General features: G+C 43.2%; 1 protein-coding gene across 5 annotated transcripts in view; it reads right to left on the bottom strand.

Annotated features, from left to right (window-relative positions):
• Positions 1-19,158, bottom strand: part of LOC129830789 (phosphoprotein associated with glycosphingolipid-enriched microdomains 1-like) — a 109,095-nt gene that overhangs the window by 5,918 nt on the left and 84,019 nt on the right. For all 5 annotated transcript variants that reach the window (XM_055893516.1, XM_055893514.1, XM_055893517.1 and 2 more), the window contains 7 exons: positions 17,646-17,695; positions 15,294-15,526; positions 13,978-14,029; positions 10,619-10,721; positions 9,870-10,057; positions 9,255-9,746; positions 1,482-1,541 (listed from right to left, as the gene is read on the bottom strand). In XM_055893516.1, coding sequence (XP_055749491.1) covers positions 1,482-1,541; positions 9,255-9,746; positions 9,870-10,057; positions 10,619-10,721; positions 13,978-14,029; positions 15,294-15,460 — 1,062 coding nt within the window. In that variant the 5' untranslated portion in view covers positions 15,461-15,526; positions 17,646-17,695. The remainder of the gene's footprint in view (positions 1-1,481; positions 1,542-9,254; positions 9,747-9,869; positions 10,058-10,618; positions 10,722-13,977; positions 14,030-15,293; positions 15,527-17,645; positions 17,696-19,158) is intronic.

The raw sequence follows: 19,158 nt of genomic DNA, 5'->3' as shown, positions 1-19,158 counted from the left end.
AGGTGAGGTCACAGTGAGACTGACATATCTAATAACCAGGTGAGATCACATTGAGACTGACATATCTAATAACCAGGTGAGGTCACATTGAGACTGACATATCTAATAACCAGGCGAGGTCACAATGAGACTGACATATCTAATAACCAGGTGAGGTCACATTGAGACTGACATATCTAATAACCAGGTGAGGTCACATTGAGACTGACATATCTAATAAACAGGTGAGGTCACATTGAGACTGACATATCTAATAACCAGGTGAGGTCACATTGAGACTGACATATCTAATAACCAGGTGAGGTCACATTGAGACTGACATATCTAATAACCAGGTGAGGTCACAATGAGACTGACATATCTAATAACCAGGTGAGATCACATTGAGACTGACATATCTAATAACCAGGTGAGATCACAGTGAGACTGACATATCTAATAACCAGGTGAGATCACAGTGAGACTGACATATCTAATAACCAGGTGAGGTCACAGTGAGACTGACATATCTAATAACCAGGTGAGGTCACAGTGAGACTGACATATCTAATAACCAGGTGAGGTCACAGTGAGACTGACATATCTAATAACCAGGTGAGGTCACAGTGAGACTGACATATCTAATAACCAGGTGAGGTCACAGTGAGACTGACATATCTAATAACCAGGTGAGGTCACAGTGAGACTGACATATCTAATAACCAGGTGAGGTCACAGTGAGACTGACATATCTAATAACCAGGTGAGGTCACAGTGAGACTGACATATCTAATAACCAGGTGAGGTCACAATGAGACTGACATATCTAATAACCAGGTGAGGTCACAATGAGACTGACATATCTAATAACCAGGTGAGGTCACAGTGAGACTGACATATCTAATAACCAGGTGAGGTCACAGTGAGACTGACATATCTAATAACCAGGTGAGATCACATTGAGACTGACATATCTCATCACCAGGTGAGGTCACAGTGAGACTGACATATCTAATAACCAGGTGAGGTCACAGTGACATTGACATATCTAATAACCAGGTGAGGTCACAGTGAGACTGACATATCTAAGAACCAGGTGAGATCACAGTGAGACTGACATATCTCATCACCAGGTGAGGTCACAGTGAGACTGACATCTCTAATAACCAGGTGAGGTCACAGTGACATTGACATATCTAATAACCAGGTGAGGTCACAGTGACATTGACATATCTAATAACCAGGTGAGGTCACAGTGACATTGACATATCTAATAACCAGGTGAGGTCACAGTGAGACTGACATATCTAATAACCAGGTGAGGTCACAGTGAGACTGACATATCTAATAACCAGGTGAGGTCACAGTGAGACTGACATATCTCATCACCAGGTGAGGTCACAGTGAGACTGACATCTCTGTTACAAGTGATCCATATACTTTATAAGCATCAATAGGGGAATGAGAACAGGATAGGGAGTTCAGCGGAGCCACCATCTTACCTCGCTCTCTGACACCACAGGGTTGTCTCGCCACGGTGAGGTAGACAGCGGAAAGTCTAACTGTATAGAGAGGAAAACAAAAACTCACATTCAGACTTTACAGCTCATTAACCCTCGTCATAAAAACAATGTGCTGTGTTGTGGTTGTGCATACAGTACTTAACACATTTGAGTTGAGCAGGCGTATATTATTTAGTCAATCCTTTAGCAGTGTTATTGTATATAGCTGCTATATCCTGTCCCTTATGACCGGTGGAGAGAGTCATTCATCAACAACACATCGCTGACAGACATGAAGAACACCTCTCTGTGGTGTCTAAAGACAACGTCGATATCAGAGATGGTGACTGGCTAGCTGCTACTTCACGTCTCATAGAGGTTGGCGGTACTGTGAGGATGGAGCCAGTTTTAAAATCCATCTTTCACTTGGTCAAGGACATACTGTATGAGGACATATAAAACGTAAATCTTTACACAGGCGTTGGTGGGGACTTTGTTTCTACCTCAGAGGGCACTGAACCGATACGATTACTCTACGGATGCACATTGTCAAAACTCAACAGATTTGCTTTTATTTTTTTGGCTTAATTAGCGAACCAATTCATTTGATTGCCTTGGAGCGCAGCGGTGTGGAATCATGGAGACAAGCTCTTGCCCCTGTCATCAACGAGCCTCCATGTGTCTCTCGTAATGTTAGTCTGTTCTAATTCAGTGTCCCTAAAGTCTTTGTCCACGTGGCTTTACAAATTAAAGTGCCAGTACAGTTAAGTACTGTAAGTAGTTTCATGACTACAACTAGGAGTTGTTCCTGACTACAACCAGGAATTGTTCCTGACTACAACCAGGAATTGTTCCTGACTACAACCAGGAGTTGTTCCTGACTACAACCAGGAGTTGTTCCTGACTACAACCAGGAGTTGTTTCTGACTACAACCAGGAATTGTTCCTGACTACAACCAGGAGTTGTTCCTGACTACAACCAGGAGTTGTTCCTGACTACAACCAGGAATTGTTCCTGACTACAACCAGGAGTTGTTCCTGACTACAACCAGGAGTTGTTCCTGACTACAACCAGGAGTTGTTCCTGACTACAACCAGGAATTGTTCCTGACTACACCACTTGACCAGAAGAAGACTGGTTCCTAGATATGGCAGTCAGGTCATTTTTCCTGACCATACTATAGCTGAAACTAGGGACCAGAGTGGTTCTTTGTCAAGTCACTTTCATGCTCAAACAGACAAACTGAAATGGTCCACCCAGACAGACAGTGTGGTGAAGAAGGCGCAACAGCGCCTCTTCAACCTCAGGAGGCTGAAGAAATTTGGCTTGTCACCCAAAACCCTGACAAACTTTTACAGATGCACAATCGAGAGCATCCTGTCAGGCTGTATCACCGCCTGGTACGGCAACTGCACTGCCCTCAACCGCTAGGCTCTCCAGAGGGTAGTGAGGTCTGCACAACGCATCACCGGGGGCAAACTACCTGCCCTCCAGGACACCTTCACCACCCGATGTCACAGGAAGGCCAAAAAGATCATCAAGGACAACAACCACCCGAGCCACTGTCTGTTAACCCCACTATCATCCAGAAGGCGAGGTCAGTACAGGTGCATCAAAGCTGGAACAGAGAGACTGAAAAACAGCTTCTATCTCAAGGCCATCAGATTGCTAAACAGCCATCACTAACTCAGAGAGGCTGCTGCCCACATTGAGACCCAATCACTGGCCACTTTAATAAATGGATCACTAGCCACTTTAAACAATACCACTTTAAATAATGCCACTTTAATAATGTTTACATATCTTACATTACTCATCATATGTATATACTGTATTTTATACCATCTATTGCACCTTGCCTATGCCGCTTGGCCATCGTTCATCCATATATTTCTCATTCACCCCTTTAGATTTGTGTGTATTAGGTAGTTGTCGGGGAATTGTTAGATTACTTGTTAGATATTACCGCTCTGTCGAAACTAGAAGCACAAGCATTTTGCTACACTCGCATTAACATCTGCTAACCATGTGTACGTGACCAATACAATTTGATGTGATTTCCGCAGGAAAAACTGTGTGAAAATGATGCATGTTAAGATGGTCCTTGACTCAGTTAATATGTGCTATTGATGAGAATGTATCAAGGTAGTTAGGGGTAAGGACTGACATGTCCTATTGATGAGAATGTATCAAGGTAGTTAGGGGTAAGGACTGACATGTCCTATTGATGAGAATGTATCAAGGTAGTTAGGGGTAAGGACTGACATGTCCTATTGATGAGAATGTATCAAGGTAGTTAGGGGTAAGGACTGACATGTCCTATTGATGAGAATGTATCAAGGTAGTTAGGGGTAAGGACTGACATGTCCTATTGATGAGAATGTATCAAGGTAGTTAGGGGTAAGGACTGACATGTCCTATTGATGAGAATGTATCAAGGTAGTTAGGGGTAAGGACTGACATGTCCTATTGATGAGAATGTATCAAGGTAGTTAGGGGTAAGGACTGACATGTCCTATTGATGAGAATGTATCAAGGTAGTTAGGGGTAAGGACTGACATGTCCTATTGATGAGAATGTATCAAGGTAGTTAGGGGTAAGGACTGACATGTCCTATTGATGAGAATGTATCAAGGTAGTTAGGGGTACAGACTGACATGTCCTATTGATGAGAATGTATCAAGGTAGTTAGGGGTAAGGACTGACATGTCCTATTGATGAGAATGTATCAAGGTAGTTAGGGGTAAGGACTGACATGTCCTATTGATGAGAATGTATCAAGGTAGTTAGGGGTAAGGACTGACATGTCCTATTGATGAGAATGTATCAAGGTAGTTAGGAGTAAGGACTGACATGTCCTATTGATGAGAATGTATCAAGGTAGTTAGGGGTACGGACTGACATGTCCTATTGATGAGAATGTATCAAGGTAGTTAGGGGTAAGGACTGACATGTCCTATTGATGAGAATGTATCAAGGTAGTTAGGGGTACAGACTGATAGACAGGACATCTACTATGGCAGACTGATGATGGAGGACCGAATTCTAACATGCCAATGTGTCAGTCAGTCAGCCAGAGAATGTGTGTGGTTTGTGTGTGGTTCTAAAAAAGAATCAATCTCTATCCCTTTGCTGACAGACAACTCCACAGTTGACATGCTGAATAGCAGTTTATCTAAGAGAATGGCCCCTTGTGAGCGCCACACTAGTGACTGGCAAGGTCAATTACATTTCCTCAGTGTAAATCAAAAGCTTCTAAGGCCACGGGTGACGCAAAGTCAAATTATTCCACAGCAGAACAGTCATTTCTGGTTATTATGGCTCAATAGAGCAGAAGAGCAGATTGCAGAGTGTTGAACAAAGCAAAATCATGTGTGTGTGTATGTGTGTTTGCTGAGAGTCTAACTGAGGGAGAACCAAGCAGACTTAAACACACACACACACACACACACACACACACACACACACACACACACACACACACACACACACACACACACACACACACACACACACACACACACACACACACACACACACACACACACACATACACACCGAGCGTCATCCTTCATCTCTGCCAGGTTTGTCAGACTGACGGTGGGCAGCTGGATCTCACCAGGCTTTTCCCCTCTCCTCATCTCCTCTCCCTTCTCATCCCCTCCTCCACTCCTCTCCTCTCCACACTGCTTTGCATGCATTACCACACGCATTACCCTGTCGGTCTGACAAGACAAATCACCAGCCAACCCCAGTCACACCGACGCACCGACACAGAGAATAAAGAACGTTATGGGTTAACCTTAAATAAGCCTCAGGGTGTCTGCAAATGTGTATCCAAGCGATTCCATTCATACATGTGTAATACGTGTAAAGGGAAAAGTGGGGGTAGAGGCGAAGAACAGAATTAATGCTGACTCCAGATTCTGACACTGGAGGACGGAACAGGCTTTGGGAGTGTAGGTAGCCCAGCCCAGCACAGCCCCGTGGTTGGTTCAGGTCCAACTGGGCTAGGCGTCACCTGCTGTCCAACGCAACATTTTCACTACTGATTAACTGATTGGCTGGACGGCTGGAGTGTCAACATTTTCACTACTGTTTAACTGATTGGCTGGACGGCTGGAGTGTCAACATTTTCACTACTGTTTAGCTGATTGGCTGGACGGCTGGAGTGTCAACATTTTCACTACTGTTTAGCTGATTGGCTGGACGGCTGGAGTGTCAACATTTTCACTACTGATTAGCTGATTGGCTGGACAGTTGGAGATTCAAAATTTTCACTACTGATTAGCTGATTGGCTGGACAGTTGTAGATTCAAATTTTTTACTACAGATTAGCTGATTGGCTGGACGGCTGGAGCTGGCCTAGGACAGGGGCGAAAGGGGACAAGTCCAAGTCAAGACAGAGACCAGAACAATGAGAGATCAATTCAAGATCATGTTTATAATTTTGTCAGATCGCACCATAATAAGAGCTCAACATGTACAGTGTTTCTGTGTTAAAGATATTCTCTGGTACTCCGTGGGGGTAAATGTAGGGGAAATGGCACTGCACAGTTTACAGAAAACAGTCGCTTTCAAACTAGGGATTTCGTAGCTATTTGAGGTAAAACAGTAATTCTTCTCATAGATTATGCATGTAAGAACTACACCTTGACACAAACCAAAACAGGAGGTTTAAAAGATACGTACTAGTAGCCAAAGTACTGAAGCATGTCTTTAATATTTCAGAACAACATATGGATTTTTTAACCATTCAGAATGGTGAGAAAAATACATGTTGAAGGCAAATAGAGAGCCAGTCTATTAATGACCACTAAATAATGGATAAAAATACTACACATGTTACAATTTCCCCGTCTCCCCTTAGACAGCGTGCGACTCACAAACCCTTCCCCCAGTCTCCCCTGCTAAAAGACAAGACCAAGACACTCAATATGGGGTCTCAATATGTGCTCTCAATCTGTGGTCTCAATATGGCGTCTCAATATGGGGTCTCAATATGTGGTCTCAAATATGAGGTCCCAATATGTGCTCCCAATATGTGGTCTCAATATGTGGTCTCAAATATGAGGTCTCAATATGTGCTCTCAATATGGGGTCTCAATATGAGGTCCCAATATGTGGTCTCAATCTGTGGTCTCAATATGGGGTCTCAATATGTGGTCCCAATATGTGGTCTCAATCTGTGGTCTCAATATGGGGTCTCAATATGTGGTCTCCAAATGAGGTCTCAATATGTAGTCTCAATATGTGGTCTCAATATGTGCTCTCAATATGTGCTTTCAATATGAGTTTTCAATATGTGGTCTCAATATGGGGTCTCAATATGAGTTCTCAATATGTGGTCTCAATATGGGGTCTCAATATGTGGTCTCAATATGTGGTCTCAATATGTAGTCTCAATATGTGGTCTCAATATGTGTTCTCAATATGTGGTCTCAATATGTAGTCTCAATATGTAGTCTCAATATGTAGTCTCAATATGTGGTCTCAATATGAGGTCTCAATATGTGGTCTCAATATGTGGTCTCAATCTGTGGTCTCAATATGGGGTCTCAATATGTGGTCTCAATATGAGGTCTCAATATGTAGTCTCAATATGTGGTCTCAATATGTGCTCTCAATATGTGCTTTCAATATGAGTTTTCAATATGTGGTCTCAATATGGGGTCTCAATATGAGTTCTCAATATGTGGTCTCAATATGGGGTCTCAATATGTGGTCTCAATATGTGGTCTCAATATGTAGTCTCAATATGTGGTCTCAATATGTGTTCTCAATATGTGGTCTCAATATGTAGTCTCAATATGTAGTCTCAATATGTGGTCTCAATATGAGGTCTCAATATGTGGTCTCACTATGTGGTCTCACTATGTGGTCTCAATATGTGCTCTCAATATGTGCTCTCAATATGTGCTCTCAATATGAGGTCTTGAGACCGGACTCCAGTACTACAACTCTTCAACCTCTTCTCCTCCGCTTCATTTTTATGGCACTGTTCACTCTCTCTCCATCTCCATCTCTTCTTTCGCTCTCTCTCTTCCTCTCTTTGCTCTTTCTCTCTCTCTCCCTGCTCTTTCTCTCTACCTCATAATGCCGATCAGACACAGAGAGACGGAGAGACATAGAGACAGAGAGACGGAGAGACGGAGAGACGGAGAGACGCTCTTTCCATTGTTCTGCTTTCTACTCTAACTTGTGGCTCACAGCTAAATCAATACATCTAGTCGGGAATCAGTTGAGCTGTCTTTCTACTGTATAAGTACTGTATTTCACCCTCACAAACATAGTGTCATGACGTTTCCCTCTTTGGGTACAGCGAGCACCATCCCCCTCTCTCTGTCTCCTACACTCAGGCTGCTGCAACCTCAGGTCGTAAATTCCTGGAGGAGATTATCTCCTCATGGCCACAGTATAGAGAGAGAGAGAGTTTTCATAGAGAGAACAAAGGAATTTCTTCCACCTCAAAGAACTGGAGGTCCGAACAGTATTTATGTTCTGGAGAACGTATAAAAGATCGGTGAAGAATCCAGCTACGAACTGGTCCGTTTGGTACAATTTTGTGAAACTCATGAGAGACAATACGGCCACATTACCATAACTGGTAACTGGTAATGTGGCCGCTATTGTTTATACAATAGCCTCAGATATGAGGCTTACATCTAATTGTTGTATAAGATGAATGAGGATGATACTGTTTGTGAAATTGTGTAATGTGATTTTGGACTGTTTAATGAAGGAAACTCCAATTCCCTTTGGAGTTTAACTAAATCAGAGAACCGCCCACGAGCACAGTTATGGTCTTGCGTCCTGGGACAGGCCCTTTTCTGCTCTTCCGAATAAAACCCCAACCCGGGTTTTCTATCACCAGACCAGCTTACCTCGATAACGAGAGGGCCAAGGTTTGAGAGGAGACCATAAACCTGAGTATAAGCTAAGGTTTGAGTAGATGGCTGAATCTTTTAACCATACCACGTGGTTAAACTCTTAGCCTATCGATACCGACAGAATAAGAACAAGTCTTTGATATTAATTACTAGTCTGCAGCTAGCAATTCGGTATCATTGAACGCGAAGACCGACAACAGCCAAAACATCTATTCTATAACGACATGAATTAATGTCACTCTGAACTATCCATTCTAACCACGACAGAGAGAGAGAGAGAGAGAGAGAGAGGGCTCAGACAGACTCTCCAACAGAAACGAACTTCTCAACAGCGATCCCGACGACACACTGAGCGTAAATATATATATATATTGCAGCTGTTCCCGAATGAGTGAGCGTTCATGTGAAAAGGATTAGCATTTCTATTGTTATGATTATCACTCTGTCTAACAAGCCGCCATACCTGTTTAGCCCACTAGGGCACATCCGCTATCATTTCCTTGTAACCATATCTACTGTTTGTTATGCATTTCTGTGAGTACTTAGTTAGTAAATAAATATTTGAAGACAATTGATGTATGGATGACTCATAGTGAAGACTGGGTTCGTGCAGATAACCAACAATTTACGACGTTTGGAATGAGACTGACGTGAGGTAAATAATAATTCATTAATTCGAAGACTAATTGATCAGATATTAAACAAATATTATAACTATGTAATCTGAGTATTTTCCTTGGTGCCCCGACTTCCTAGTTAATTACAGTTACATGATTAATCAGTAATTAATCGTGTAATACTAATTACAGAGAGTTATTTGATAAAAAAGTATTCAGTTTTAATGATGCCAAAGACACGACAATAGATAAACACGATCCTCACCTGTCCGTTTTGTAGCGCGGCCCCCAGTACCACCACCGCTCCTGCGTCCATCATGGTAGGCTGGTTGTCGTTCTCATCCAGCATCTTGTCAGGTACAGGCGGGGGTCTGTCCTCCTCCTCGGGCTCCTCTGTGGGGTTCACAGCAGCAGCGATGGTGGCTGAGCGCCTGGTCTCCAGCTCTGCACTGTAACGGCTCTTCTTGTTCAGATTCACTGAGGCATACTCCACTCCCGCGCAAAGGGGCCCCCGCTCTGGGGTGCCGGGGCTGAGTTGGCCGTTGTGGAGGGCTGGAGGGTTGTTGGGAGGTGGGAGGTGGTTGTGGGAAATTTCATTGTCATCAGGGCTGAGGGGGGACGTAGTACCGTGTCCGTTGGGTAGACCTGCAGCCATGCTTCCTGGATGGTCCTTCAACTCTTTGACTGTCTCGTACAGGGAGTCCTCAACGCTTACGTCCCGGGACGCCGTCAAGTCGCCACCTCTCTCCTTCACCACCTAGTTGAGTTGATTAAGACAGCTGTCTTATGAGGACTAGTCTTCCTGGGTCCATACAGTACAACCATACAAACACAAGTAAAATAAATCCATAATAACATCAACAACAACAATCCCTAATACCTCGTAGGTGCCGTCTCCAGAGGGAGGGAGAAGGGGTCCGCTGGAAGATCCCATCCCGTTCAGGGCGCTGTTGGGTGGGATGCTGGGCAGCTCGCGGTCCTGGGGACACTTGGAACTCCGCAGCTCTGACTGACTGGACAGCATCTCCTCAGAGGGCTGGGGACTGCTGTCCTGGGTGTCTGTCAACACTGGGGGACGATGGATCAATACATTTGAGTTGAGTTCATTTTAATTGAATTGAATTTTGTTGAGTTGGGTTGGATTTAATTTAATTGGACACGACAAAGGGAAAAGAGATGGTGTGTGTGGGTGGTTATGCTGGGTTAACAGAGAGAGAGAGTTTGAGTATGGGGAGCCTCAATCTTAAACAACAACATTGCATCTTTGAAAGCTGCAGTGGACAAACTGGACTAGTCGGCCTGTTCGTTCATAGATCTTATTTGTACCTTGGTTAACTCCTTTAACATTGGTTGTCATGCCAGCGGGCCTAACATTTGGCATGACAACCAACAAGAGGAACTGGCTACAACACATACCTGTTACCAGACTGTTAGTGGAACATGCCTCATGGATTAGACTGCCACAGGTGTGGAAATCAAAATGAATAACCAAGTAAGTAAAGTCAAGAATAGCCTAAATGTAGATGTTCTGTATGCCTAATGAATATTACACTCTTTTATAAAGTCATGAATGAAATGGCAACAAACAATAAACAACACGTGCAGAAGTGGTCGTCGTGTGTGTGTTACCTGTACCACTGGTTAGTGGGCCGTTGTGTGAGCTGCTCACCAATAGGTCAGTCCCTGGGCTGTCCACAGACTGACTACCGGTAAATGTCTCTCTCTCAGACACCTGTAGAACGACAAAGACGGGGTTAGGATAGGGATATGTGGCTTATTATAAACACAGGTCTAGGATCAGTTTTACCCTGTGTGGTCCTGTGTGGTTCAGTTAGTACACATACTACAAATATATGCACATGCTGTACTATAAGTCACTTTGGATAAGTGGAGTCATATACATTATATATACAGTACCAGTCGAAAGTTTGGACACACCTACTCATTCAAGGGTATTTCTTTATTTGTACTATTTTCTACATTGTAGAATAATAGTGAATACATCAACACCATGAAATAAAACATATGGAATCATGTAGTAACCAAAAAAGTGTTAAACATATCAAAATATATTTGAGATTCTTCAAAGTAGCCACCCTTTGCATTGATGACAGCTTTGCACACTCTTGGCATTCTCTCAACCAGATTCACTTGTAATGTTTTTCCAACAGTCTTGAAGGAGTTCCCACATATACTGAGCACTTGTTGGTTGCTTTTCCTTCACTCTGCGGTCCAACTCATCCCAAACCATCTCAATTGGGTTGAGGTCAGGTGATTGTGGAGGCCAGGTCATCTTATGCAGCACCCCCATCACTCTCCTTCTTGGTCAAATAGCCTTTACACAGCCTGGAGGTGTGTTGGGCCATTGTCCTATTGAAAAACAAATGATAGTCCCACTAAGCGCAAACCTGATGGAATGGCATATCTCTGCAGAATGTTGTGGTAGTCATGCTGGTTAAGTGTACCTTGAATTGTAAATAAATTACCGACAGTGTCACCAGCAAAGCATTCCAACACCATTACACCTCCTCCTCCATGCTTCACGGTGGGAACCACACATGCAGAGATCATCCGTTCACCTACTGCAGCAGAGGTAACTCTGGGTCTTCCTTTCCTATGGCGGTCCTCATGAGAGCCAGTTTCATCATAGTGCTTGATGGTTTTTGAGACTGCACTTGAAACGTTCCAGATTGACTGACCTTCATGTCTTAAAGTATTGATGGACTGCCATTTCTCTTTGCTTATTTGAGCTATTCTTGTCATAATATGGACTCGGTCTTTTACCAAATAGGGCTATCTTCTATATACCCATCCTAGCTTGTCACAACACAACTGATTGGCTTAATGCGTATTAAGTAGAAAATAAATTCCACAAATTAACTTTTAACATGGCCCACCTGTTAATTGAAATGCATTCCAAGTGACTACCTCATGAAGCTGGTTGAGAGAATGCCAAGAGTGTGCAAAGCTGTCATCAAGGCAAATGGTGGCTACTTTGAAGAATTTGAAAAATGTTTTGTTTTACACTTTTTTGGTTAATACATGATTCCATATGTGCTATTTCATAGTTTTGATGTCTTCACTATTATTCTACAATGTAGAAAATAGTACAAATAAAGAAAAACTCCTTGAACTAGTAGGTGTGTCCACACTTTTGACTGGTACTGTACATTAGATCAATGGCATCCTATTCCTCATTCTGAGAGGTTGTGGTCAAATATAATACCTTTACACAATTACACCTCAATTCATATGAACATCAGCACATTGTGATGGGAGAAATGGGCATTAAGCCACACTGCAGGTCTTTGCATTGTTTGTCAGTCACCTCACTGACATAAAAACCAAAGGACAGAGGTAACCATGAGATCTCCACCACCACCTGGTGGCTGTGTCTGATAATGACTGTTGCTAGGCTGTATCCGATGGCATTCCTATAGACTGGAGACACAAGGGGTCAGTCTGCTGAGGAAAAGACAAAGACCCAATTCCACCTGCCAGTCTGTGGTTAAAGTGAAGTCCTCCTCCCAGGCGAGGCCCGACGGCGTAAATGTTACTCTCCAGATAGTGTAAGTATGCGATAAAAAGGTTGCCACGTCCCCAGAGGATTTAAGAGTGTCTGTGTGACAGCAAGTAATTAGAATGAAAGGACGATGTCAGTTTCTCTCTAAAGAGAGCTATTTATCTCACTTAACCACAACTTGTAAGTGTAATTTAGTCTTTACCATAGCTAATACTCATGATGGTCTTCCTTATCATGGAATGACTGGGGATAGTGCGATAAATCACAATATATATTCAGAATCCCATTGAAATAAACAGTTTACTGTGTAATTAATGAGCTAAACTATGAACTGGTGAAATATAAGGTGAATGAAATATTGTGGTTCTGAAAAAACTGATTCTTCTCTGAGAACATTTCAGTTTATATGAAGATACTGCAGACCGAAGTGGAACAAATTCTTCACATCTGGGGTGCAATCATTAGTCCAAACAACTAAAACGAGGGTTTCTACTGGACAAATGCAGGTAGGTCCCTCGCCCGTTTCATTCAGTTTGCTTCCGTTTAAGAAACATTTTGCAACAGAATCAGCGCAATGATACGTCCCTGGTGCTGATTCCAGACCAGCGCACACAGTGTGTATGCGTGTGTGTGTGTGTGTGTGTGTGTGTGTGTGTGTGTGTGTGTGTGTGTGTGTGTGTGTGTGTGTGTGTGTGTGTGTGTGTGTGTGTGTGTGTGTGTGTGTGTGTGTGTGCGCGATAGAGGGAGTAAATATTTTGGCGGCATTCATCACATTATACTAAATCTCCTTCCCCCCTCTGGAATGCATGTCTCCCTTCTGTCCATTCCTTCCTGGAAAATGCTGACCTCTGAACTCTTGACCTGGGTCATCCATCCAATAGACTCCCTCCATCCCGTTCTGCACTAAGGGCTTCATACGGCTGAAGCCATGTTCCATCTCTCTCGCTCTCTCCATCTCTCTCTCTCTCTTTCCCTCTCTCCCTGTGATCATTATAGGTGCTAATGTGACTGCATCATGCTTTACACCACCTAACCCCCAGAGAGAGAGAGAGAGAGAGAGAGAGAGAGAGAGAGAGACACACACACACACACACACACACACACACACACACACACACACACACACACACACACACACACACACACACACACACACACACACACACACACACACACACACACACACACACACACACACACACACACACACACACACACACACACACGGCTTCAACTCACAGCTATTCTCTTCTTCTAAGAGAGACCAATCCTTCTGCTAGTTAGACAAGTTGTCTCTGACAGTTTCTGTTTCTTGTTTTTACTGACTAAAGTTTTCACCAAGCTCACTGAAGTGTTGAGAGGACCGTCTGACAGAAGAGTTATTTTCAGGGACAGATATAGCAGACTAATTAAGGCTGTTTTAAGTGAAGGAAGTGGCAGATGTGTTTAGTTCAGTCAGACTCACTCCATTCATGAGGCTCTCGTGGGCTACTGGGCGGCCATTTGATGTCTTTGGCCTGGAGAAGAAGAAGAATGAAGAAGGGAGATGTTGATTAAAACTTTGACTTTGTCTGCCTTTTGAGTTGATGTATTGACTCTGGACTAAAGCATTTACAAACTTTAATAATGTAGTCTATTTTACAGACTGTAAATATGTAAGTCTATTTTACAGACTGTAATAATGTAGTCTATTATGCAGACTGTAATAATGTAGTCTATTATGCAGACTGTAATAATGTAGTCTATTATGCAGACTGTAATAATGTAGTCTATTATGCAGACTGTAATAATACAGTCTATTATGCAGACTGTAATAATGTAGTCTATTATGCAGACTAATAATACAGTCTATTATACAGACTGCAATACTGTAGTCTATTATGCAGACTGTAATAATGTAGTCTATTATGCAGACTGTAATAATGTAGTCTATTATGCAGACTAATAATACAGTCTATTATACAGACTGTAATACTGTAGTCTATTATGCAGACTGTAATAATGTAGTCTATTATGCAGACTAATAATACAGTCTATTATGCAGACTGTAATAATGTAGTCTATTATGCAGACTGTAATAATGTAGTCTATTATGCAGACTAATAATACAGTCTATTATACAGACTGTAATACTGTAGTCTATTATGCAGACTGTAATAATGTAGTCTATTATGCAGACTAATAATACAGTCTATTATGCAGACTGTAATAATGTAATCTATTATACAGACTGTAATAATGTAATCTATTATACAGACTGTAATAATGTAGTCTATTATACAGACTGTAATAATGTAGTCTATTATGCAGACTAATAATACAGTCTATTATACAGACTGTAATAATGCAGTCTATTATGCAGACTGTAATAATGTAGTCTATTATACAGACTGTAATAATGTAGTCTATTATGCAGACTAATAATACAGTCTATTATGCAGACTGTAATAATGTAATCTATTATACAGACTGTAATAATGCAGTCTATTATGCAGACTGTAATAATGTAGTCTATTATACAGACTGTAATAATGTAGTCTATTATGCAGACTGTAATAATGTAGTCTATTATACAGACTGTAATAATGTAGTCTATTATACAGACTGTAATAATGTAGTCTATTATACAGACACACAATTGTGCTGGTCTATCTATCAGTACCAAATAAAGTATTTGTTAGAAGTAAATCAACAGTACAGTATAAATATAACAGAAGTACAATGACAGTAACATTTTTCATCTTACATTTCATTGAATGTGTGTGTGTGTGTCCCACTCACCCCTGGCAGCCTGCACACAGCAGCAGTAGCAGTGAGAGCAGCAAGAAGACAGAGATGGTCATCAGGGTGCCCACTAGGACCAGCTGCTCGTTGCCTAAGGACGTCGCCATGGCGTCCCCTGACCCTAAGACCCCCAGTTTCCACAAGGCACTCAGCACCGGAGCCATGATGCATCACACACTTGGAGGGGACCCACTAGTAGGGGGCATCACACAGACACCCTAGGATGGTAACTATATGAGGGAGGGAGGGAGGGAGGGAGGGAGGGAGGGAGGGAGGGAGGGAGGGAGGGACAACAGTATTATGCAGTGTTCTGCCAGGACGAGACAGGTCTATTCTAAAAAGATATACCGGTAGTAGAGTACAATGAATGATGTTGCCACTTTCCAAATCATCAACTCATTCTCTGATGCAATAGAAGACAATCTCATATATCATTATAGTGATTATTAATGAATCATATAGCACTGAAATATGTTACTCTTGTGCCAATACAGATCTGCCTAGTTTTCATGCAATGCAAATGCAATGTAGTGCAGTGTTTTAAACAAGCCACAAGGGGGCAGGCCAGTGCAGACAGAGACTGCAATGCAGGCATTCAGGGTCATATTCTGTCTAAATGCTCCAGATCTGCTGCAGTCTACTCACTCAGAGAATACTACAGAAGATGCTTCCTGTGCATGTAATAAGTAACCTTCCCACGTAAGCTATACATGCCTGAAAGCTGTCCGAGACGGTTAGGCTGAATTCAATTATGCTTCTATCCTGAATTATTTTTGGCCAGAGAGGGTGTGCCCAACCTCCACCAACTGAATGGGTAGATTGTAATCAGATGGCTGGCAGCCCAAAGTGTTGCTGAGGACTGGGGCACTGCTTCCCTCTCTCTCTCTCCCTTTCTCTGTGTGTATATGTGCATATAAGTGTGTGTGTATATGTGCATATAAGTGTGTGTGTGTGTGTGTGTGTGACTAGGCAACAGGATAGATAATAAGTCCAGGTAGCTATTTGGTTAATTATTTATCAGTCTGATGGCTTCGGGGTAGAATCTGTTCAGGGTCCTGTTGGTTCCAGACTTGGTGCATCAGTACTGCTTGCCGTGCGGTAGCAGAGAGAACAGTCTATGAGTTGGTGACACTCTGCTCTGCTCCTATGTAAATGTAGCGGTGGAGCGTGGGAGCTGTGAGAACTACAGTAAGTTCAGGCCAGCAATGTGTAACAGAAACAACACACACACACACACACACACACACACACACACACACACACACACAGTGTGAAAGTACACCCAGTAGCAGAGTGAAAACCACCCAAGCTTCCGTGTCAACATGACATCAGCAGCTCAGTGGTGTGAACTAATGATATGTGTTGAGAGGTGATGCATACCAAGGAGCAACGGAAACAAACATACTATACATAAACTGGTTACACACTCCACTCTATTTACACACTCCACTCTATTAACACACTCCACTCCATTTACACACTCCAATCCATTTACACACTCCAATCTATTTACACGCTCCACTCTATTTACACGCTCCACTCTATTTACACGCTCCACTCCATTTACACGCTCCACTCCATTTACACGCTCCACTCCATTTACACGCTCCACTCCAATTACACGCTCCACTCCATTTACACACTCCACTCTGTTTACACACTCCACTCTGTTTACACACTCCACTCTGTTTACACACTCCACTCTGTTTACACACTCCACTCTGTTTACACACTCTAATCTGTTTACACACTCTAATCTGTTTACACACTCTAATCTGTTTGCACACTCCACTCTATTTACACACTCCACTCTATTTACACACTCCACTCTATTTACACACTCCACTCTATTTACACACTCCACTCTATTTACACACTCCACTCTGTTTACACACTCCACTCTATTTACACACTCCACTCTATTTACACACTCCACTCTGTTTACACACTCCACTCTATTTACACACTCCACTCTGTTTACACACTCCTCTATTTACACACTCCACTCTATTTACACACTCCACTCTATTTACACACTCCACTCTGTTTACACACTCCACTCTGTTTACACACTCCACTCTGTTTACACACTCTAATCTGTTTACACACTCCACTCTATTTACACACTCCACTCTGTTTACACACTCCACTCTGTTTACACACTCCACTCTGTTTGCACACTCCACTGTATTTACACACTCCACTGTATTTACACACTCCACTGTATTTACACACTCCACTCTATTTACGCACCACTCTATTTACACACCACTCTATTTGACCCTCGGTGCCAGAGTGAGAATCTGTCCTGTGAGTTACAGTTCAAGCAGAAGGTGAACAGAACCTTACCTTGATACCTTGGTGACTCAGGCTGTGGTTATTCAGTAGCTCGTCCTTGCCTACAGAGAGGAGAGAGAGAGGAGTTACTAACTGTGGGAAGTAGCGTGGTGGTGTAGAGAAGAGCACTGCAGAACGTACAGCAGGGTGGGGTATATAGACAAGCATGGATGGCACACAGCAATGTATACAGTAACTAATATGATAATGACTGGGTGACATCATCCCACTGTGTTCTATGTATAATGACCTGAGATGTGATCTGTCTGTCCCTAATCTCATCAGACAGAGCAGAGGACACCAACTGGAGAGGCACATTACATAACCGTGGACTTTAACTGTCAGAGCTGTTACTGTATCCTGTCAGGACTGTTACTGTATCCTGTCAGGGCTGTTACTGTCCCCTGTCAGGACTGTTACTGTACACTGTCAGGGCTGTTACTGTACCCTGTCAGGGCTGTTACTGTCCCCTGTCAGGGCTGTTACTGTACCCTGTCAGGGCTGTTACTGTACCCTGTCAGGACTGTTACCGTCCCCTGTCAGGACTGTTACTGTACCCTGTCAGGACTGTTACTGTACCCTGTCAGGACTGTTACTGTACCCTGTCAGAGATGTTACTGTAACCTGTCAGGACTGTTACCGTCCCCTGTCAGGGCTGTTACTGTACCCTGTCAGGGCTGTTACTGTCCCCTGTCAGGGCTGTTACTGTACCCTGTTACTGTACTCTGGCAGGGCTGTTACTGTCCCCTGTCAGGGCTGTTACTGTCCCCTGTCAGGACTGTTACTGTACCCTGTCAGGACTGTTACTGTACCCTGTCAGGGCTGTTACTGTCCCCTGTCAGGACTGTTACTGTACCCTGTTACTGTACCCTGTCAGGGCGGTTACTGTACCCTGTCAGGGCTGTTACTGTCCCCTGTCAGGGCTGTTACTGTCCCCTGTCAGGGCTGTTACTGTCCCCTGTCAGGGCTGTTACTGTACACTGTCAGGGCTGTTACTGTACCCTATCATGGTTGTGGTGACATTTCAATGTCTAGTTTTGATTTACATTGGGTCGAGATTTCAACTGACGTGAAGTCAACGTGAAATCAGCAAAACATTTCACCATGTCATTGGATTTAGTTTAAAATGGCACCCTATTCCCCACATAGTGTATTACTTTTGACCAGAGCCGTATGGGCCCTTTTTGTGACGCAGTCTGAGTAACTGCCAGTCACTGACTCTCTATAACTGCCAGTCAGCGTGTCCTTCTCTCTCAGTCAGTGTGTCCTTCTCTCTTAGTCGGTGTGTTCTTCTCTCTCAGTCAGTGTGTGCTTCTCTCTCAGTCAGTGTGTCCTCCTCTCTCAGTCAGTGTGTCCTTCTCTCTCGGTCAGTGTGTCCTTCTCTCTCAGTCAGTGTGTCCTCCTCTCTCAGTCAGTGTGTCCTTCTCTCTCGGTCAGTGTGTCCTTCTCTCTCAGTCAGTGTGTGCTTCTCTCTCAGTCAGTGTGTCCTCCTCTCTCAGTCAGTGTGTCCTTCTCTCTCGGTCAG

The sequence above is a fragment of the Salvelinus fontinalis genome, chromosome 32, assembly GCF_029448725.1.
Source record: "Salvelinus fontinalis isolate EN_2023a chromosome 32, ASM2944872v1, whole genome shotgun sequence".
Taxonomy (NCBI): domain Eukaryota; kingdom Metazoa; phylum Chordata; class Actinopteri; order Salmoniformes; family Salmonidae; genus Salvelinus; species Salvelinus fontinalis.
The sequence above is the reverse complement of the archived record's forward strand: the minus strand, read 5'-3'. Positions and strand labels throughout refer to the sequence as shown.